Source organism: Fistularia commersonii, chromosome 18, assembly GCF_037954325.1.
Source record: "Fistularia commersonii isolate RoL2024-O1a breed Wild chromosome 18, RoL_Fcom_v1.0, whole genome shotgun sequence".
In the NCBI taxonomy this organism is placed as follows: domain Eukaryota; kingdom Metazoa; phylum Chordata; class Actinopteri; order Syngnathiformes; family Fistulariidae; genus Fistularia; species Fistularia commersonii.
In genome coordinates, this window is record NC_141301.1 from 13,756,372 (window position 1) to 13,779,926 (window position 23,555).

At 48.5% G+C, this 23,555-nt stretch overlaps 1 protein-coding gene across 1 annotated transcript; it reads left to right on the forward strand.

The window, feature by feature from the left end:
- The first annotated feature begins 738 nt into the window (after positions 1–738).
- On the forward strand, positions 739–23,215 carry sh2b2 (SH2B adaptor protein 2). The gene is made up of 10 exons (XM_086164792.1): positions 739–1,012; positions 2,344–2,606; positions 9,954–10,887; positions 15,704–15,805; positions 15,892–15,983; positions 16,407–16,507; positions 16,588–16,746; positions 16,832–17,034; positions 18,270–18,444; positions 20,982–23,215. Exons 3-10 carry the CDS (start codon positions 9,985–9,987, stop codon positions 21,302–21,304), a joined length of 2,058 nt encoding a protein of 685 aa, XP_086020918.1. The 5' UTR covers positions 739–1,012; positions 2,344–2,606; positions 9,954–9,984; the 3' UTR covers positions 21,305–23,215.
- Positions 23,216–23,555: the final 340 nt, after the last annotated feature.

Here is a 23,555-nt window from a genome sequence, read left to right on the forward strand (position 1 = left end):
TGCTTTCATGGGAAATCAACCCAAAAGCATTTTTCTTTCGGCCTCCCGCCATCCAGCGGCCTCTCTGTGGTTTCCATCCAAACGCCTGATCAATGGCGCCCGCCACGGAGGCCATGTTAGATGACGGCGTCCCGGTTAGCCATCAAACTGCGCTGTGCGTCTGAGCAGAAAGCAGCGTTCGGAAAATACTCATCTTGTTTTGCTCTGCGTCTGGAATGACGCCTCCAGGTTTGAAGGCCTCTGTGAAAATGTCCCCCTCATCCTTAGCTTGATCGTCGCCCCGCCGGCAATCTCGCGGTCAGAGCCGGATCGGGGCGTGACGGACGGACGGACGGACGGCCGCCGCCGGAGGCAGGTAAAGATCAGCGTGTTTTAGAGAGAACATTCAGATTAGTCGCTGACGTCCCGCGGCTGCTCGTCGTCTCCCTCCCCGCGTGGCCAATCCTCTCAGAGCAGATTAGCGGCGAAAGAGGGGGGCTACACTGGACTGGTTTCGCCGCTGACCAAGTAGTAAACATCAACCAGCGGGAGGGAAGTCTCTCCTGAGATTCACTGGTCCAATGTGTCCAAAAAGGTGATTTTGTACTTCCTTCAGATTATTTGGAGGTGAGTTTTCACCGAAGGGGATTTCACCTTCGTGGTGAGAGTCGGGCCAAAGGACGGAGGCCGAGACGGTCCCGGTCAAACACGAGCCCCGGGGAGGAAACCCAGATTTCCAGCTCTGCCAACAGACAATGAACTAAAGTTTGTACCGTAAAAACAAATGAACGACTCTGAGCTGTGGACGGACGCGTCTTTGTTTTCCGGGCCTCCCAACAGGAGGTCCGAGAAAATGTCCTCCAGCAAACATGAGCTATTGTCATGACGGGGACTCTGGTGATCAGAGGCTCCGGGACGTCCTCCAGGTCCAGATAAAGACGAGGGAACCTCGGTGAACTCGGCGCCCGCAGATGATTCCATTTTATAGCATCTTCTGAACAGTTGAGGAGGATATCCTGGATCGCGGCTCGAGGTATTTACCCACACTTGATGTGTCTGTCTTGTGATTTCATGGTTAAGTCACCTTCTTGTCTGGAACACATTTTTGGGGGGGAGTGCTCTTTGTTGGAGGTGACTAGTCTGTGCATGCATGCATCATCAGATTGGAAGTGTGTGTGTGTGTGTGTGTGTGTGTGTGTGTGTGCGTGTGATCTGCGTACCACATCAGAGGTGTTGGTGTGTCTGTGGTGAGTGTGGTAACAATGAAAGGGTGTGGCTCCTGTAAGGGCAGTTTGATCCAGTTTAGTAGCCTGAACATTTGCACAGCTTTGAGGGCATCGGGTGAGAAGAAGCTTCCAATCATCCTTCGTCGTAAACCGGAATCACAAACCCAATTAAACGCCCAACATAAATACAAGTTTCGTCCCTCAAACTGACCCTGAAAGATGGCAGATTCAAATGTCCTCACCCTGTTTCACAGCTCATTTTTTTGTTCTTACCATTCACAAGTCTAAGAGCACACACACACACACACACACACACACACACACACACACACACACGCACGCACACAGAGGGTCCCGTGAAGGAAACTGGAGGTCAGACCAGCCAGAAGCACATCAGTAGCAGCTTGTACCTTCAAAATAAAAGTGACGTGTGTGTTTTGGGAAACTGAGCAGGTCAAGGACGTGATGTTTGTGAGAAACTGAAAGAGTCATCGAGTTTTGGTGAAATCTGCTGAATGAGCCAGTTTTCATTTAAAACACCAACATTTGTAGAAACCAAATTTATATTTGTACAGCCGTCACTGTTCTCTTCGAAGTTCAAAATGTCGATCTTTGCTATAAACCGAAAAGTAACAGATTAACTTTCCAAGACATTTACTTAATTACTATAATTATTATCGAAGTTGATTGACAATGTATCCCTGCAGTATGAATTGCGGAATGTGTTGCTACTATGCAGTTCACCGCTCTCCTGGGAAGTCACCAATTAACTAAAATAGTAATAACATTTTTTTCCTTTTTCAAACCATTCAAATCAGACAGGTTGTCATGTTGAAATGCTAAAGACCATAATTTGGTGCATTTCATACTGACATACTTATACCACTTCTACTACTACTCATTATAATGATGATAGTTATAATTTTGATAAAATATCATTTCTCAACTATTTTGCTTCTGTAAATTCCTCAGATAGCAAATGGCCTCTATTATTGCAATATGGTTTAGTAACAGTAGCACAATATATGCAGTTAAAATATATAATTTACCTTGATAGAATAATCCCTCTTGGAAAAATATATTTAAAGAAAAAAGGAAATAGGTCAATTCATTTTTTTTTTATTACATTTGTTTTGAGGTTCGGGGTGAAAAAGGGTGTCCTCCGGTCAGCGCGCCGGGGCTTTACTTTGAAAGTCCAAACCGGAAGTGGTCTTCGTGTCTAACACCTGCTGGCTTGACGGCGGACAGCAGAGGCAAAGGTTCCGCAGCGCCGCTCGTCGAGCAGAGGGGGATGGAGGAGCCGCTGCCCGGCCGCCGGCGCCCGTGAACCGGCCAGGAGAGGACGACGCAGCCGGGCTCGACGCGCAGCGACCGGCGTCATGGATCCACTCCTGCATTGAGGTGAGGCTCTGCTGCCGTGATTTCTCCTCCTTCCTTCCTTCCTTTCGTTTTTTTTTTCCTTTTTTTTTTGTGATGAAGTCTCCTTCCCGGGTGTCCGGAGCATCCTCGGTGACCGGATGTTCCGGTGCCGCCGGGGGTCGCGCAGGAGAACGGGGTCGTGATTAGCCGTGAGACCCCCAGGTGTCACCGGGGAGGAGGAGGAGGAGGAAGAAGAGGAAGAGGAGGAGGAAGGGGGGGAGAAGAAGAAGAGGAGGAGGAGGAGGAGGATGAGGATGAGGAGGAGGGCTAGCCGCCGCCGCCGCCGCCGCCGCCGCCGTGTTTTGGTGTCAAATCCGCGGGGAAACCCCGTTTTCTCCGAGCGGCCCCGGTCCCGTCCGAGCCGGGGGGGGGGCAAATCTCGCGTGATTCTAATTTGTTGTCATTTTGTTGTTGTTGTTTTTTTTTTAAACCCACGAAGACGCGCTTAGGCTTTGGTAGTGGGTTGGAGGTGGAGGTGGTGATGGGAGGTGGGGTTTTAACGTGGCTTTCCTCTAATCCATTTACCGTCCACGGGGGGGTCGAGTCCGGTGTGACCGGCTGCAGGATTCCACCTCCTGCTTCTCCTCCTCCTCTTCCATCAGCCACTCACCTCCGGCCGCCATTCATGAAGTGCGGCGGCCGCTCGGCCCCGTGACTCCCCGCCGGATGGAGCCCCTCCCCCCCCCTGCATGTTCATAAGACGCCCATTTAGTCCTAATTTAATTTATTATGATGATTATATTAGTAGGACTTTAGATCTCCTCGTGTGTGTGTGTGTGATGAACTGATACAAAAGGACGTGTGTCATCTGGAGGTAGAACCAGTGATGATAATCCAGAATACCACACACACACACACACACACACACACCTGGCCAGGTTATGCAAACCTCTGGCCTGATCGGGTTTTCGGCAAAGGAGATGATCAGTCCGTGAGGTGATCAATGCACAAAGTCATCTGTTGATCCCTTTTAATTGAGTGAGATGATAATCTGATGTAAATCCAGGTTTAAGACCCCCCCCCCCCCCCCCCCCGCCCCACACACACACACACTCGTGCAAAAACACATTTGTTTAAATCTCTCAAGAGCTGACATGTGAACATATACATACTCTATTTTCAGAAGGTACCCTTCCGGGACCTGAGGGTCCTGGATGTCAGCAGGATGTCCGTGCACTTTGAATATGGATCTGGTGTGCAGCTGCGGAATATTTGTGACTATGTGTGATTTCACAAATCCTGCTTTTCCCATTTTCATCCAAAACATGCAATTCTGCGAATGGATTGAAGCCCAGAGGAGGAGAAAGACCAGAACACGTTTTTGGGGTTACGATTGGGACCTTCCGGGACCTTCCGAATGCCCTTGTTTTTTTCTGTCGGCAGAACAATGAATCAGTTAATGAAAATAGCGAAGCGATCCATAATTTAAAAGAGTCTCTGCTTTCATAGAGCCCCACATGTTATTAGATCCACCTCCTACTGGTTCCCATCCTCATTTATCAGCCGACTATCAGCTCCACGCTGTTAAACCGAATTAAAAAGCCATCTATTCCAGTAAGTGACACACTTGACGCTCGCGCAGGTCGGCCTGCGTTCCTTCCGCCGCGCCAAGAGCCACGGTCGTCTGTGAAATTAGTTAGACCCGGTGGGTGAGAGACAGGAAGTGGAAGTGCGGGTGTCGGAATGCAGCGTCTCCCACGCGCTTCTTCCTTTATCGCCGGCTGCCATATGGACGCCTGAGCTCGCTTCATATTTGCGTTGTCGCCGTCGAAGGCGAGGGAGCTCCGCGCCGGAGGAGACGCTAATTAATGTCTGTAATACTCGACTGATGGGGATGCACTACCTGTGTGTGTGTGTGTGTCACGGTGTGTTTCCTTATCTATGTCTGGTTCTGCGCCCACGCAGCTCGACGCCGCCCGGGGGATCTGTGTCTGGATCAGGGGACGCTCCTTCGTCCACCCAGACCCCCCCCTTCCACTCTGACGGCGCTGAGACGGTTTTTAGACGGAATTCAGTTGCGCGAGGAGGTTATCAGCATTCGGGTCAAAGGTCAGCACGCATCCATAGGCGGGCGAAGGGTGAAGTTTCTTGCCGATGACCTCCGAGCTCCTGCCTTTTCTCCCGCGACCAGGAATCTCCGTCTCCGGTCCCTCGCGTGACCTCTTTATCTCTGATCTGCTCCTCCGGGGATTTTTCTTAATCTTCTGTCTGCATCTCCTCTGCTTCGTGTTCCTCATCCATCACCCCTTCCTTGATGCAGCTCTGGAGCCAGTTGGCTTACCCCCCACTTCCTGGCTGTCTTCACACACACACACACCTGGATGTCTACTGTAATAATCCTTGTTTTGACTGGTGCCGGTGAGTCAGTGTTTGCCCGTGTGTGGTTTCATATTTGCGCCTCCCTCAGCGAGACCTCCGAGTGACGGAGGAGAACGGACACGTTCGCGTGCCAGATGCGCGTCTCCGTCGTCTTACCTCCGCGCCGTGACCTCCACCTGCTTTCAGGTCTAATTCCGGCGGTCCATTTATTCTCATTGACCCTGAAAACCGGTTTCCGCAATAAATCAGTCGTCTATTTGGGGCCTGAAACGTCCCTCGCAAAAAGCTCGTTATCCTTTTCTGAGAAGCAAAGATCGGTCGATGCGTCCTCGACGAGTAACAAACTGTAACGTTCGCAGGGTTTTGGACGGGAAGACGCACACAAAAATCCTGTGGAAAATTCAAAATCGCATTCCTCCATTGGGTTTTCTTTTCATAGTGAGACTAGCGGAGTCATTGAAAATGTCATTGCCACATTATCTGTTAAAATCAAATCACCGGATTAGGTTTCCTGTCCGTCCGCTGATCCTTTCATTGACTAATCCGTCGCATCTCACGGCGAAGGATTTATTGTCGTCGCACTTTCACTAGAAAATGAATGGGAATTGAGATTTGGTACGAGTTAGAATGATCCAGAGACCCGGGTTTTTTGTTTGGCGTGTGTTCCGAGTGTGTGTGGTGTGTCGTCACACGCCCTGTTCCACATTCAGCCACTGCGTTATTTCCATGTTATTTAAGCCGGCGTAATGAATGTAGTCACACGATGTCGGGTTTGCGCGGCAGCGTTCTGCACAGAGTGTGCTCGCCGCTCGCCGCTCGCCGCTAGCTGCGCTCTGGAGCGGGCTAATCTTAGAAAACATGGCTGGACCCAAACTCCCCCGGGGGGAGGGAGCGCGACATCACCCATCATAATCAGTTAACCAATCACCGAGGGAGCGCCGCTGGCGGGAAGCCGTCTGCAGAAATGCGCGTGCTCTCGGATGTGAGTCTCCACGCGCGGCGGCGTGCGCACATTCGTCTTCTTGAGCGCCGTCCTTGTCCTTCCGCCGTGCTCGGATTGCATCGGGGGTGTCGTTTCCCCGGTAGCTTTTTATCGCTGCCCACATCCCAACAGTATTAATCAAGCATATGTAGTTCCTGGCTCCGCGCTCGGTCCGCGGAGAGCCGACTGGATGAAGCCGGCAGATCAGCGGCACGATGTGTTTTGCAGGCTGCAGTTATCACCTTCCAGCCCCCCCAGTTCCCCCCCTGCACCCCCAGCGCTGTAAAGTCTCTTTCCGCTCCTCCCCGGTCAGTTTACTGTTACCAGCAGAACTCCCGACCATCTGACAGAGATATCAGGCCCGCTCCCCCGGCGGGGGTCGGAGGGGGCGCGGCCGTGGTAGATCTTTACGCCAGATAGGGAAGCGATGCGGGAAGGGGAGGCTTTGAAGGACGGGGGATGAAGATCCCAGGCTGGAAGCGGAGATGGACGGGCATCTCGGGGAGGCCGACGCTCCCCTGGTCTCTCCGCAACCTCGCTTGATTGTTGTAGCAGCTGGCCCGCGGTGCACACACACACACACACACTCCCCCTCCACCTTTCTGTCATCCGTGCTGTCTTTTCAGTCCTCCTCCTCTTTCCACTCTTTCTCTCACCTCCCCCCCCCTCCCTCCCTCGCCGCCTCTTGTCAATCATCTCCGCTTCATACCCCTGTGTGTCTTCACTGAATGAAGTCTGCTGAGCCTCACAAAACCATAATACTGTCCACTTCCTCCAGCGTATCACGGCTTCGGTTTCATGCTGACTCGCTGACAGTGTGTGTGTGTGTGTAGGCAGTGCCGGTGTGTGTGTGAGTGTGTGGCGTACAGTCAGTTCAGTATCCTTGAGAGGCACATCTACATCGGTGCGGAAGGGCAAGAGTTTGAGAAATGCACCTCCGTGCGTGTTGTTGTTTTGCTGAATGAGTGGAAAGTTGGCCCTGTGCAGGTTTTTAAATAGCCCAATGGGTATTGACTTCTTTGCAGCCAGCAGCCACCCGCGTGCACGCACACACACACACACACACACACACACACACACTGAAGGAGAAAGTACATTTTTAGAGCACCACATGTTGATTGTCAGTCTGAATGAATGAAAGGATGAATGAAATGTTTGCTTTTTCAGTAAGGGCAGTGCTGAAATGAAGAAAGCAACTGATTATTTACTTCTGTTATGTAATCAATAGATTCAAAGTGTTTCTCGACACATGCAGAGGCGGCAAACTTGTTTCCCCGTACAATGAAATTCTTACTTTGCTGTCCACAGCGACGCCAGGTAAGTTGACAAAAAAATAAAATAAAATAATAATAAGGATATAATTGCAAAGAAATGTAAACGATATTAACAGGTCGGATGCACTAATACTTAATATTTGAAACACTACCCTTAAATTAATAGTGAATGACTAAGTGTCTTGTGAATGACACTTGTGATAAACAAGGCATTCACAGTTAATAAAGCTAATAACGACACCCCCTTTACAAAAGTCCGCTTCCTTGAGATTGAAACTATAATCGTAACTTCTTCTATCCCTTTTTCTCCCTTTTAAAAGCGACAAAAATCTCTTTGCGACGCCTCTTAAGTGTGTGAAGACACCTTGGCATGGCGTTATAGACTTTGTAAACAAACGACGTCCTTCCCGTGTGGAAACCCGGCAAAAAAAAAAAAAAAAAAAAAAAAAGAAACCCGTGCCAAAGCGAACCGTGCAGCCGCCTCTAGACGCAGGAGGATTTACACAACGCCCCGCTGTAGGATTTGGGCTGAAAGGGCCACAATATTTAGCTTCCAAATTCCAGTGGGACGCAGATAAGCGAAGCGTTTCCCCGCTCTGTTCTGGGGATCCTCTAATCTCAGCCTGCGCTCGCTCCTATCCGTCACCGCAGCGCTCTGATATTCGGAGTCTCAGCGTCTGAGCGTCTCCAACTGAAGAGATACTCCTTCAAAGAGCCGGGGACTTGCACGTACTTTCATATCCTCTCTCTGATCTGGCATGTTGTTTGTTGCAGGGGGAGAGAGAGAGAGAGAGCGTGAGTCAGCCTTAATTCCAGCGGAGGCTGGAGAGTTTTGTGATAATTTGATAATCCTTTATGAAAAGAAAAACCCACTCTTGACGTGTTTTTTTTTTTTTTTTCTTTTATTTGAAAATGTCAATAGAGCTGCTTTCGGGTGAAAAAAAAAAAAAAAAAAAAAATCCAGGAAAGCCCAGTGTTCTCCCATCCTGGCGCAGGAGTGCATTTTCACAGGCCGACATCCTGATCACATATTGAGCTGGAGAAAGCTAAGAAGCAGCCTGGTGGAGTGTCTGCTATCTCCATGTGCATGGAGGCCGGCGTGCCCGTTCACACACACACACACACACACACACACATGCATCCGTCAACAGATTCGGTTGTCCGGTTGGTGTGTGTGTGTGCTGGCCTCGGGTGCGTTACATCCACGAGAGGATGTGGTTTGTTTCCGGAGATGGAGTTAGAGCGAGGAAGGAGCTCATCTGGTCATTATTTTGAAAAAAAAAAAAAAAACCAAACAAAACAAAACCCAAATGAAGAGCCAGTCCGTGTTTAATCTAAGTTGCTGCTAACCTGCTCTGACAGAACACACGTCCAGATAATTCAGATAATCCGAGTGCCTGTCAGAATTCATCGGATGACTTCCTGTTGATCAGTCGTCATATTGTTTCTCCCGATAAGTCATTTTCATTTTTCTCCCCGGCAGCCGCGCGTCGTATCAGGAGCCGCATTTGAATCGGTAAAATGAATCCGCCGGGGGTTTCGGGGGGAGAAGGTGCAGTTTTGCATTTAGCAAACGTCACTAAGTGAACCGTGACAGGAAGCGGGCCGACAGATCAAGATGGCATGTAATGAGCTTCCCCGGCCAGCTTCCAGCCATGTGGGGAGTCGCCCGGATCTCATGAAAGATGTGCTTATTTATTTATTTGAATATATTCAATTCAATTTAATTCATTTCATCTGAAAATAATACTATTGCAATGTTATTTATGATTCCCTCCCCCTTCTTTATGATTGTCAGTATTTCTTTTTCTTTGTATTCATTGCTTACTTAAACAATAGTTTGCTTACTGCCTGTACTGTTTTTTATTAAGTATAAATATATCAAGCATATAATAAATTATAAATATGTTTTTTTTATTATTTTTACTGTAACACACTGTTATCGTCTCTATATCTATTCATCTGGTGTGAAGGGAGAGTAAAAAATAAGAATTGAATTGCACCGTCTGAATCACCATATTCATACAACGCACTGGACGTTCCGAATTTTGAATCTGGCGACTTGACTTGATTCGATTCAAGATTCAGATTCAAGACTTTTATTGTCGTTCCACAGAGTGCAACGAAATTTAGAGCTAGCAGCTCTCAGGTTCAGTAAAAACAGAAACCAATGGCAGCATCTCTGGATCAGAGATATAAGGCAAAAAATATAAAATTTAAATATAAAAATAGTAATATATAATATAATGAAAATAAGACAAATAAAAAATATAAAGAAATAAAAAAATAACATCTCCAAGAATAGGTAGATAAATATGTAGAAAGGAAAAAGGGTCAAGGGTTGTGCTGAATTCAGTGTGTTGACAGCTGTGTTTTTCAGTTTGATAGCCACGCTAGCTAATACCAGCTAATAGTGTATTTTGTAATTCCTATGAATCGGGGTTGCGAGCCGCTGCAACCGAGGTGCAGATCGGCTAGCAGTCTTCTTCTTGCTCGCTGCTCAACGCTCCCACGTCAATGCGGGGGACGGGTTTTGCCGATGTCATGCTGCAAGTACAACCGTGACTAAATTAAGGGGTTTCTTTTTCTTCCTCTTCCTCTTTTTTTCATTCTAAATCAAGAATTTCCTATAATAATAACGATGAGAAAGGAACGCGAGATTCAGTAAGGGAAGTGAATTCACCAAACCGTAAACCAGACCCGCACTTTCTTTCTTACATCCGCGTTGACGCCGCGCTTTCCCCTCCTCTGCAGCCTCTCCTCGGCGAGTTGGCATGGCCCAGTGATGAACGGAGCGGCGGTGCCCGGTAGCCCGGAGCTCTCCTCCTCGTGCCCGCTGCCCGACTGGCGAGAGTTCTGCGAGCTCCACGCCCGAGCCTCCGCGGCAGACTTCGCCGACAAGTTCCAGCGCTTCCTGTCGGAGAACCCCTGCTACGACTCGCCCGGCGCCGATGTCAGCTTCTCGCAGCACTTTGCCCAACACTTCCTGGAGTGCTTCTCCTCAGCGGTGACCCAGGCCCGGGAGAACCAGGCGTCCTCGCCGGGGGAGGACGGATTCAACCCGGGGCCCAAGTACAGCATCGTTCCTTTCCTGGGGATCCAGGGCTGTCCCCTGTCGTACGGCCACGACCTTTACCAGAGACGCAAGGACGCCGGGGCTTCCAGCGAATCCCTGGACAGTATGGACAGCGGAGGCGGGGGGATGGACGGGGGAGGCGGCGCCACGGTCGCCTCCAGGGGCCCCCAAACGTCCCATAAGGTCTCGGCGCTGGGACAGTCCCGCAGCTCCGAGGACGTGTCGGTGAGTCACCCCAAAGCTCGCTTCAAGAAGGGCTTCTCCCTGCGGAACATGAGCCTGTGCGTCGTCGACGGCGTCAAGGAGATGTGGCACCGACGGGCCTCCCCCGAACCCGACGCCCCGCCCGGGACCAGGAAGGCCAACGGCGGGGGAGGGGAGGCCGCCGGAGCGGAGAAATGGTCCCAGAAGCTGCGGCTTCCTCGAGGCTCCCAGGGCCACAAAGCCGAGCTGCTGGAGATCCAGCGGGAAGGAGCGCTGCGGTACATGGTCGCAGACGATACAAACTGTATGGGCGCCGCGCAGTGGCAGAAGTGCCGCCTGCTGCTGAGGAAGACCAAACGAGAGGACGGAGGGGAGAGGTTCCTGCTGGAGTTCTACGTACCACCCAAGGTACACACACACACACACACACACACACACTGTTTAGTTTGCAACTGTTTTAATGCCGCGCACAATGCTGACAATTCACCTTTTTCAACAAAACGCCGGCGCTCTTCAGATCGTTGGTCCATTTCAGTTGTTAGGTCGGCTTCAGGTGCGACTTCAAACAGAAAACCTGTGTCTCCACTGCTTGTGAGGATGAAATTTAAAATGCGTCAACTCGTTGTCCTCCGTTAAACACTGAAGGCAGGATTTAGCTCGTGAACTCCGTGCAAACGGCGCGGAAAGATGGGCGTTGCTTCAAAAGCTGCGCTTCCGAGTTCTCCGGTTTCCTGCCACGGACCAAAAACATGCGGCGGGGAGGAAATGGTCGCCGGGGATCGTAGTAGGAATCCAAATGTTCATGGAAGACATTGAACATTGATGACATTGGCGCCGTCCAGCAGCCGGTGGGAAGATTTTATAACTGAGAAAACAAGCAATGGCCTGTAATAAGCAAAGGTATCGCCGGATGGCGTTTATCCTTATTCTTCAAGCAAGACATTCGGGATAAACCTTTTTAGATTTCGTCGAATCGATATCGCCACCTCGCCAAGTTAGCAACTACCACAAAAAATAAGCTCAATGGCGTGGATACAAAAGAGGAAATCAGCGACGTCAGGAGGTTCGCGTTCACGCCACCCTTCGCGTCTCACACTGCCGCACTCGTCCGTGCGACGAAATATCCCCCCGCCGTGTGGGGGCGATTAATTCAAGCGTTAATGTTTTTATTCAGACCGCCTCCGATCCCGTTAACTCGCTCGCTCGCTCGGTGGGAGACGTGGCTTTCCGCGATAAGTCCGGGTTGAAGATTAGATTAAAAACAAATGCGCATCCAATTAATAATGAATGAAAATGACATGGAGCCCCTCGGAGACGTCATCCGATCCCGACAATCCAATCTCTCCGGATTCTTCTGCACGCGCTCGCTCGGGCTGCGGAGACCTTTCGCATTTGTCTGTATGGGATTTCCAGATCATTGACCCTGACCTTAAGAAGGCCCCGAGGCTGCGCCGCCCAGCGCCGCTCAGCGCCGCTCCATCCTTTGCCGCCGTCCTTCGATCGTGGCCGACGGGGCCGGGAGGGGGAGGGAGGGGGTCGACCGGCTGGCCGTCAGAAGGGCGAACCAGCGGGTAGAGATCCGCGGACTGCGTCGGAAGAGAAGCCGCTCCATCGATTTCTTTTAAGAGGAACCGCGAAGTTTGTCTTTCATGCGCAGAAAAGAAATATTGATCGGTTCCACATCTTTAGCAGACGGGCCGCCGTGACAAAGCGAATAGGAAGCGAAACGCTGGTATGACTCACTCGGATCGGGCCCGATCTCAGCGGGGGCAGCGGGAGGAACATTAAACTCCAAAGTTAATCAACGTGCTTACGCGGGATCTTGGGTTATTAATGTAGACGCGTGGGAATATTCTCACCCCTGGACTCCAGCGTTAGCTTTAATAACATGTTCATTAAACATCTGGAGACGGCCGCCGCCCGCCCCGCAGCCTCTCCGACATGCTTTATCGCCGCCGACCTAGTCAGATCTTACAAATTATAACGGTGCAGAGTCAACGGTGTCCAAAAGATAGACGGACTCATAAAGCGCCTGGCGGACCGGCCGTCATGGCGTCCCCGGCGGCGGCGGCGGCGGCGCGCTGTAGCACGCTAACCGCCAGCGTGGTGACGCAGCAGGCCTTCGGATGACACACTCATGATGATAAAATACCCGGTCATCTCATTTGAATCTCTCAAAAAGAAGTCATCTGCGACTTCTGACCTGCCCTTTGACAGTTTTTGGATTCATTTTTTTAGCATTTGTAACAACCACGACAAGACTTCTGTAATCGTCTCATTAAATGTTGATACTTTTTTAAGATCACTTGCAAATTGGGGGGTTATTTTTGCAACTTTAGAGATTCATCTCTTGATGATTAATTTGTTGCTCATTCATTGACGTCTGATCAAATGGTGATTTTAAAAAAATAATTATTATTTAAATAAATATAAAATGACACACAAGAAGCCTTAAAAAAAATTAGACAAAATGGTATTCATTCATGAACATATCTAACCCGAACCCCAAAATCGTTTAAATTGTTTTAAACATCTGTTTAAAACAGTCTCTTCCATCTGATGCCGACTGCTCTTTCACTTTTATTTTATTCTTTTATTCATTTGATTTGTCACTTTGTCACTTTTTTACAATTTCTATTGTTACTTTTAAATCTTTATTTTGTGTACATTTATATGACTGTACATGTCCTTGTGTGTCAAGTAAGGCATCTTAAATAATTTGCATTATTATTATTATTTTTGTTATTATAACCCATACATAAAGAAGAAAATCTACTATTACTTTTCACATCAACCTCATCTGATTTCCAAAAATCCCTTCAGGATCCGAAACACCGCGCACTTAAAGATGAAATCAGCAGGATCGCGCCGAAACCGAGCGGTGTATTTTCATCATGCTCGGGGGAAGGGTGTGGCTCGGCCCCGGGACGCCATTAAATTTCAAACCTCAAATTGCACGTGTCCTTCCTGGGCCTGACCTACACCCCTCCTCTAAGTCCGTAATCCTGCTGACAAACAAACAAACCGACAAACGGCACTCATGGCCTAATCTCCCGGGTGGAGGTAATTAAAGCTAATGTTGCTCCATGTCAGATTATGTGTGTAATTAGACGACTGTTTGCTGACAAATTCACGACAGCAGCGACAGCCCTGAGTGTGTGGAGCGAGCAGAGAGCAGGCCGCGCTAGTCAGAAGAGGGTTTTCAGAAATCGGTTGCAGTGGGAAAAAATAGAATTAGAATAATTTAAATAACATTTTATTAGTATAAATGTAATATTTGTACTAAAATAGTTCTATATTTTATAGAATCAGATATCAGTTGCAGTGGAAAAAAATAGACTTAGAATATTTTAAATGGTAACATTTTGTTAGTATAAATGTATTATTAGTAGTAAAATAATTCTATATTTTATAGAATCAGAATCCGTTGCAGTGAAAAAAAAGTTGAATTGAAATATTTTAAATGGCAACATTTTATTAGTATAAATTTATTATTAGTAGTAAAATAATTCTATATCTTATAGAGTCAAAAATCAGTTGCAGTGAACAAAATAGACTTAAATAATTTAAATGATAACATTTTATTAGTATAAATGTATTATTAGTAGTAAAATAGTTCTATATTTTATAGAATCAAAAATCAGTTGCAGTGGAAAAAAAATGAATTAAAATATTTGAAATGGTAACATTTTATTAGTATAAATGTATTAGAAGTAAAATAATTCTATATTTTAAAGATACAAAAATCAGTTGCAGTGGAAAAAAATAGACTTAAAATATTTTAAATGGTAACATTTTATTGGTATAAATGTATTATTAGTAGTAAAATAATTCTATATTTTATAGAATTAGATATCAGTTGCAGTGGAAAAAAAATGAATTGAAATATTTTAAATTATAGCATTTTATTAGTGTAAATTTCTTATTAGTAGTAAAAAAAATATATATATTTTATGGAATCGGAAATCAGTGGCAGTGGAAAAAAATAGAATTAAAATATTTTAAATGGTAGCATTTTATTAGTTTAAATGGATTATTAGTAGTAAAATAATTCTATACTTTTAACAGAAAAAAATCATCATTTACTGACAGTAGGATAGAAAAAGATGGACGTGATGATGCTGGAATGGGCCTGTTAATGTGCGTCTGTGCTTCAACCGTCTCTGTGGACACACCCACCGGGGGTCGCAGCCATTTGACATCTTTCTTCACTCTCAATAAATATGAAATGTGTTTATTTTCCTTTTAACCGCGTTAGTAAAGTAGCCGTTTAGCACAGAACCCAATGTTGGAAGTTGTGTTCATGAAGGTCCGACTGATCCCCGTCCTACATCTTCAGCTACAAACTTAATGTGCTTTAAGACCAGTTGCCACGACGCCAGCCAAAAGCGGTTTAACCTTACGGGCAGGCGCTCCACTGCAAAGTGCAGGAAGTGTGTCCAAGGAACGGGGGGGCAGGAAGCGTTCAAACGGTGAAGTGGATTGTGACATCTGATCCTCAGAAAGTAATTGCAGGACGGCGGCCAGCGACTGCAGGCGGCTGAAGAGGAGAGCGGTGTTACTCCAGACAGATCAGCTGATAAGCCTCTGTCAGACCATCAGTCAGCCTCTCCTGACACGCCGAAATAAATACACACACTTCACACGCTCCGACACACTCGCCGGATCCGTTTGGATCCAATTTGCCGCAGAGGGCGACCCGAGGGCGAGCCGGTATCTGCGATCGAATCTCGCGAACCCTTCCCGTCCGGTGCGGGCGCCGCTCCGTGGACAAACAAGATCGGGAATCGGCAGGAACGGCATCGAACGCGACGGTGGGATTTTAACGTGGCCCTATTTTTCGTCTGGGAGGAGCCGGGCGGGAGGAGGGGGCGCGGCTCGTCGCCATTAAGCACAATCAGCTCAGGCTCCCCCTCAATTACCGCCCACGAGGGACAATTTGAGGGTTACGTCGATTTTGGGCGCAGCTGGAGCAGAGACACGGGGCGAGGTGGTAAAACTGCGCCACTAATTCCAAGTTCTATATAGAGCTTTTTTATTACAAAAATGCAATGGTTCACTTCCCTCCGGGACAGAACGAGTGCTCTTTGCAATCCGGACCCTTTCTAATTGTAAGGTTTGTTTGGGACGCGTGCGCAAAACGACGGCGCCACCCAAGGTGTGACGCCTGAGAGCGTCTCCGTAATGTTTTACTTAACGCGCCCTGTTTTTTTTTTCCGTTCAGTCCTCAAAGCCCAAAGTTAGCATCCCCTTGTCGGCCATCGTGGAGGTGCGGACCACCATGCCCCTCGAGATGCCTGACAAAGACAACACCTTTGTCCTCAAGGTGAAACAACTCGCTCAGATAAAGGCAGTGTTTGACAAATATTCCGCGGGTTGTTCTTTGACTGCAGTGTGCGTCTGATTGCGCAGGTGGAAAACGGGGGCGAGTACATCCTGGAAACCATCGACTCGCTGCAGAAGAACTCCTGGGTTGCTGACATCCAGGACTGCATAGACCCCGGGTAAACCTCTGGATAAATATTTGTCGCTGGCTGACGATGGAGGGAAGAGAGAGGGCTGGAGGGAGCGGGGAAGTGTGGATGGGAAAGGGGAAACACACACACACACACCAGTACCCTCACACACACACACACACACACACTCATTAATCATCCAATTAGGTGAGTTTTTGACAGGTTTCTTGAACACAAACAGGAGCAAGCATGAACCTTAACACACACACACACACACATTCATACCGCTGACATTCCTCTTCGTTTCCTGGGTTGCTGCTGGACGTTTGTCGGCGCAGCTCAGGACGTAAACACAAACATGATTTGCGTCCGTGTTTGTCGGACGTGAATGCGAGCCGTGTGTTTATTCGCCCCGGTGTGTGTATACGTGCGCGTTCTTGCGGTTCTCCTGACGTGCTCTCTTGTGTTTAGCGACAGCGGCGATGACATCGAGCTGGCGTCGTGTCCTCACGGCCAGGCCTCCAAAGACTGCTCCATGGTGGCCTCCTGCAGCTGCGAGCTGCTGTCCGAGGGTGAGCGCGTCTTTCCCCCTCACGGTTTGCAACACCGAAAACGTTCGAGCGTGTTAACAAGAAAAAGAAAACCTGTCCAGGTGTGTATCGGGCTCCGGAGAGGCCGTGCCCGACGGCGGCGGAGCACTACAACGCCCCTTCGGTGCGCTGCAGGGAACCCCCCTTCACCCAGCACCCGTCTCACATGCCTTTAGAACGCTTCCTCCAGTCTCCGGACGCCCAGGGCTCCGGCCCGGCAGGTAACGGGAACGTCCGAGGGAATGACATCCCGAGGAAGGGGGGGGAAAGAAAAAAACACCGATTTTTTTCCGCGACTCCTCTCAGGTTGCGGTGAAGGAACGAAAGATTCGGAGGGAGACGCCAGCCTGGCCGGTTACCCGTGGTTCCACGGCACGCTGTCCCGGGTACGAGCCGCCCAGCTGGTGCTCGCGGGCGGAACCAGGAGCCACGGCCTCTTCGTGATCCGTCAGAGTGAGACCCGGCCGGGCGAGTACGTCCTCACCTTCAACTTCCAAGGCAAAGCCAAGGTGAGACATCGAGATCTCCTGGAACTCAGAGAAAGTGAGACTTGTTTTATTAGGTCCAGTCAGATATTTAAATTTCTGGTATGCAGGAGCCACGCCCAAAAATTTTAAATATTCCGAAAAAAAATAAAGAGCAGAACCTGGGTTTATGAATTTAATTAAATTTTAATTAGACCCAAAATGTTTGCAAAGTGAATATGTGTTTACCATTGAAATCAACGTTCTCAATTCAATTCATTCGAAGTCAATTGAAACTTTTTTAAGCGTTTATTTGTGGCAAAAAAAACAAGAAGGAATGAAAGATAATTCCATTATTACTGTTTCTGGTGTTCTGTCTTGTCGTGCCGGTGTTTCCTTCGCTCAATCAGCAAAAGTTAAGCCTTCTGGCATGCGAGACCATTGCTAATGCTAATGCTAATGCTATCTCCGGAAAGCTGTCTTTCATTCATCCAAAGTAACAATCATTTCCCCACTAGAGTAGCACATCTTTGTTCTTCAGGATCATACAGATGGTCGACATAGCCGACATCTCTTTCACGTTTCGCGATTGTGTCCTTCTTTGCATCGACTGTTAACTTCTTCTCAACACCATCACTAGCTTTTAACTTTTTTTGCTAGCCATAATAAGGACTGTCTTACTGAAAAAGAGTAGCACGCACGACTGACACTACGCTACAACGCGGTATGTGTTTGTTTGTGTGTTCGTACGATCGTGCTTGTTCGTGGCCCCATTTAAAATTGGTGTGTAAAAACTCTTTTTGTCAGCTGACTTGTACAGAATTTGGGGTGTCAGTGAGCCCAGGCTCTACTGTTTATATCAGTCATTGAACCGATTAAATACATTTGGGGTTTCAGAATTTTTACACAGTGAAGTTGAAATGTGTGTGTGTGTGTATACACTTTGGATGAACATGTTCTTTAATTAATTAACTCACTGCTTCTTTATTTCTTTCTCGTCAATATAAATGAAGTGCACTGAGTGCTCCAGTCCGGGATTCTGATTTTTTTTTTGTGCACAGTTTTGTATTTATAACTCAACATCTAACGCTGGCATCCGGATGGGTGGTTTGATAATGCGAGAGTCACTCTGACCTGTTCTCCCGCCGCGTTTGAGGGAGCAGCTCCTGCGGCGTCCAGCAGATCCAGCTGGGAACGCCGAAATCGCCTCGACATCGCCGGTTGTCCGATATTCGCCGTGACTCCTCTCCCTCCTTTTTCCCTCCTCTGTGTTTTCGCAGCATTTGCGTTTGTCCGTGAACGACAACGGCCAGTGCCACGTCCACCACCTGTGGTTCCACACGGTGTCGGACATGCTGAGACACTTCCACGCCCACCCGATCCCGCTGGAGTCGGGCGGCTCGGCCGACATTACGTTACGCTCCTACGTGCAAGTGCAGAGAAGCTCGACCGCAGGTATCTCGTCAACCTTTGAATGCTCAACGGCGTTGACGTTTTCTTCACGCCCCCTGAGATATTCCCGCCGAGTTGTGTTTTATTTGAGGTTTCCATGACGGTCGCAGTCGTTCTTCACCTCTGCTCTCACGTAGCTCCCTTCGTTTTTTGGCGAGCGACTTGTGCGTTTAGCCGCAGGCCAGCACGGAGCTGCTCGCACTGCTGGACAGTAAAATTTTTTTAGTTTCAGTTTTCAGTTTCCTGCTTCCTTTCCTATTATTCTGCAGCTCGATAAAAACGAAGCCGCTCGTGCAACCTCGTTCCAAATGCAATGTCTCAAAACTCATCCTCACGGAGACTCGTAGCAGCCGAAGAGTCCAGAAAGTCCCAAAAGAGGCCGTGTGAAACATCCCGTCCTCGTGGGATCCCCTTTCCTTCAGTGACACTGAACTCCTTCTTCACTCCAAAACAACAACCTCCTTATTAGCAACAAAGTAACTCTCGGCAAATCCTCCATTAACTAGCGGTTTGACCTATATTGAAATTGTTTTGCAAAAAACAAAGTATTTTTCCATTTTGAACAAAAAGTATTTAATCCCTCGGTGCAGAAATTTCAATTCACACTAAATAATATGCAATCACTGCGATATATACCGTAATTTTCGCACCAATTCGCACACCAGAATATAAGCCGCACCGGCTAAATGTAATAAATAAACATGTGTACATATATAGGCCGCACTTGTCTAGAAGCCCCAGGTGTCCACGTTGTAACATGAGATATTTACACAGAAACATTTTTTTTAACTTTTAAACAAACCGGTAACATACCGGAAATGCTTTTTTTTCGAACAGTGCCTGTAACATGGCTGATAGAAAAGATTAATAATAAATAACGTGAGGAAAAGTCCAGCCACTCAGCCATTTTCTATCCCCCGCTTTGTCCTATTCTTGCCGATCGCTATCTCAGTCTTCCTCCTGCGCGCCGAAACCGTTAAAATCGTGTTCTTCGGTGTCTGAATTGAACGGCCTCAGAATTTCACGGTAATTTCATTGGTCCGATGTGACGAGGCTAAATGTTTTGGCGGCGTGAAGCCCCCCCCCAAAAAATCCATAAATTAGCCGCATTGTTCAAAGCGTGTGAAAAAAGTAGTGGCTTAGAATACAGAAATTACAGTATATATCAGGAAACAAATAGAAAAAAGAAGTAAGCAAGAAATAAGAATGGGTGAATGAATGAATGAAGGAATGAATGAAAGGAGGCCGAGGGTTGAGCTGTTTGTTGTGGCCGTCACATCATCTGCAGGAGAGCCGGGATCTGCAGGGAGCTGTGAGAGAAAATGCTACAACACAGATCAGTAAATGTAGAAGTCACGCCAAAACAAACTCCACTGAAAAAGCTCAGACACTGGGTTTACATGGTCCACCTGCAGAGATGCATGGAGTTTGCGTGTTTGCGTGTAATATTTAAACCCGATATCGCCCGCGAACCCGACGCGCCCGTTGCTCCGCTGACGCATGCAACTCTTTCAAATGAGTTAAAATTACACAGGTGGCCTATTTTTCCATTTTCCCCCCTGAATATGTAAGGAGGGGCGTGCCTCCCCTCGTATGCAGGACTCAGACTGGAGGAAATGCAAATGAGTGGATTTAGCGTACGCTCCGTCTGCACCTGGACTGCTCAGAGGAGCCCAGATTGTTTCTCCACAAGCACATTTATCCGCCTGTATCGCGATAAAAGCTGCATTTTCTTTTGCGCTCATTTCACTTTTTCCACCGTATGTTTATCGGGCCTTTCCGAAAAACACCTCTATCGTCAGCTTATAAGTGTGAACACGTATTTTGGCCTTCTTTCTTCGGGATCTGGGTAAATAACACCTCGGAGGGGCGACCGAGCAACGGCACGCACTTCTACAATTCGACATTATTTTTTTAATCTCATCGTAGCGGTCACACCCTCACCATGAGACAGGGTTGGACAGAAGCCTCTGGACGGCTGCGCTGCGGGTAAATTTATCCTTAAAGAGAGAAACAGGACTGAAACTCACTGAACCTGCCCCCCCACCCCCCACCCCCCACCTCCCCAACACACACACACACTAACAGGACTCCTGCCCTCTGCTCTCCTGGCGTAGGATGAATGGCCTCCTGTGCTGGAGAGTGAGGGGGCGATTATACCGCAGGAGTTTTGCATGCAGGCTGAGACTCCCGCCGCAGCCCCTCTCTGACGGCCATAAAGAGGCTCTCTGTTTCCCTGAAAGCTGGACATGCACGCAGTCACTCCCCTGCACCGGCTCATAGAGGGAGGGTTTGATTCGGGGAGTAAAAGGCTTTATTGATGCACTGGTCAGGCGTGTCTTTGGCAACAGCCTCGGAGTTATTGCCCACCAACAGAAAGGATAATAAAGGCGGCCCACACCGCCTGTGTTTACATGCTGCGCCGTGAAGAAGCCCATTGCTTGCACGCCGTAGACGGGACGTTTCGCGGCCGAGACAAATCTATTCTTACCGCTTCCTCCCGTTCGACTGATCCCTTTCTGTCTCCTTCTGCTCGGCAGATGCGACCGTGCCTCCCGTCCTCACCCCGCCCCGGGACTCCGGTTGCCGCTCGGACGCGTCCCAGCCGGCTCTCCACGCTCCCGGGAACGCGACCCCCGCGGGGCCCCCTCCCGACTCGGCGCTCTCCTCCAGCACCTCCTCGTCGCCCACCGCCCTCCCCGCCCTGTCCCGCAGCGACCCGGGCACCGGAGGGGGGTTGCAGAGCCGGAGCAACAGCTCCGAGCGCCTGCTGGAGGCCTCCGGCGGCTCGTCCGAGGACTACCACGATGCCGACGGGACTCGCAGGGCCCGAGCCGTCGAGAACCAGTACTCTTTCTACTAAACGACCCGGGGGGGGCGGGGAGGGGGGAGGCGCCGCGGAGGGGTGAGAGTTAAGGCGTGATGTGAGACGCTCTGTTGACGACAACTACGGTCCAAATCACTGGACCACATATCGGTTCGTTGTTTGTTTTTTGTTTGGAGGCAATTTCCTGTTTTGATTTGCAGGGGGAGGGGTCGGTGGCGCTCGGCGGCGTCTCGGCGCTCATAAATCTCTCAGGCTCTGCTGCTGGGTTTCCAATAACGAGGCGTGTCAGGGAGACACCGGGGTGGCGTGGAAGAGGAAGTCATCCAGCTGAATCATATGGTTTCAATTCTCCTCATTTTGACTACTTCCTGTTCATCCTCACCCCATAGTTCCATGGGAATGGAGGCTTGCGTCACCGCCTTGTTAACAGAGGAGAGGCCGCAGTGACCCGGAAGGAGCCGTCCCTCCCCTCGGTGCTCCCGGGATCCACGAGTGTCCAGTTTTTTTTGTTTGCGAAGCTGCTTTTGAGTGTCCCCTGGACGTCCCCCGGGTGGCCTCCGCACAGCGCTCACGGGCTGTTTGTGTTCGAGATGTTTTTCTTAAACTCGCACAGCCTGTTAGGTCTTTAGAGCCCGACTATTACCTCCGGCTAGAGCGGACCGTTGCCTGTAGCAACAGGAAATCTACTGTCGTAGTCAAGGACGAGGAAGATGTTGACATCTTGCATAATAACGACAGCCCGAATTCCAAAATGCGGGTGATTCCTTTTACCGCCGCCTACCTTGATCCAAACGTGCACACGCATATCTCCACATCCCGCCGTGGTTTTGTTCTCACACGTTTATCGAAGTAAATACGCCACACGAACCGCCATCGGTCAAGGATCGCCGCCGCCGCCGATCAGATTTAAAATGCTGAAGCGGCGGGGCGGCTCCTGTTTTGCTGTCATACTGGATTATTTCTACGAGTGTGTGTTGGTGTGTTAGAGTATTTTTCAATGACCCGTGTGCTACAGTTGTGTTTTTAAAGCAGGGTTCCCGCAGTCCCTCCGCCCGGTGCCGGTTCCGCACCCGATCTCGTCATATCAAGAACTCATAGGTGAGATATGCGGTTAATTTAGAGACTCTGAAGTAATGCCTTGAAGATACGATTATACCAAATCCAGCATTTCTAGGAGGGACGTAGGTGTCGTGTTTTTTTTTTTTCCGTTTGTTTTTGTTTCTGGAGCGGTTGCGTACCATCTGAGCTGCGGTGCGGCCCTGTGGGAGCGGGATCGAAATGATGGCCGTGCTTGAATGAAAACATTTACCGCGACGCCTTTTGCTCAACTCCATTTAGAAATCTGTTTCAAATTAACATTTCATTTCCACAGAACACTTCCAGCAACATCAAAACAAGAGGTGGGAGTAATCGAAATCAATCTTGACGCACACGGTTGTTTAAGATCTATATTAAAACCCCCAAATAGGCACCTTTAAAGCTGTTTGTCAGGAGTGCCTTGCCAGCAAGCAGTCACTACTTTGAAATTTGAACACTTTAGTTCAGTTAAAACATAGTCAGTAAATCTGACTTTTCGGGCACAGCCGTTAGGCTGCGAGTCCAGTCGAGGAGCGGATGGATCAGTTAATGTGCCAATTTGAATCCTATTTTTGAAACCTATTTATTCCTCAGCGGTTGTAAATGACATTTTCTTTCCCGTCGAATCGCATCTACGTACAATTTCTCCGAGATGAAACGTCCTGGGTGGGTGGAATCCACGAGCTGCGAGGACCCATCTCACATATCACAGATTGCTCACGTCTCCCCTTTATTTTCTTAACACTTCTTAGAAGCTGATATTCTGTTGTCTAACTGAGTTTTGAAGAGTCTGTGCAATTTTGTACAAAGTGATGTACTTGACATACTACTTTATATTTCTGTGAATAAAATGTGAACAAACGATTCTAACATCTTGTGTCATTCATCAGGAATGAGACGCTGCGTGCAGATTAATGGCCCACCGACATCTTTTCACTCCTTTAGTTATAACTCAGTACTTTTAGAGTTAGTGTCTAATATTTGATTTGAGGTGTAAGAAAGTCTGACGGAGCGTGTCCTTCACGTATGTGCAAAACTCAAAAAAACATTTTTTTACAACTTGGTAAAATACCTCTCTCACTATGTTGTTTTTGCTGCATCCATTTAAGCGTTTATTCTTGTCTGTGCAATTTGAGAAGCATCACCACGGCAACCTGTGTTCACGTGAGGAGACAATCGTAGTAATTCAGTCTAGGAGACGTGATCTTAT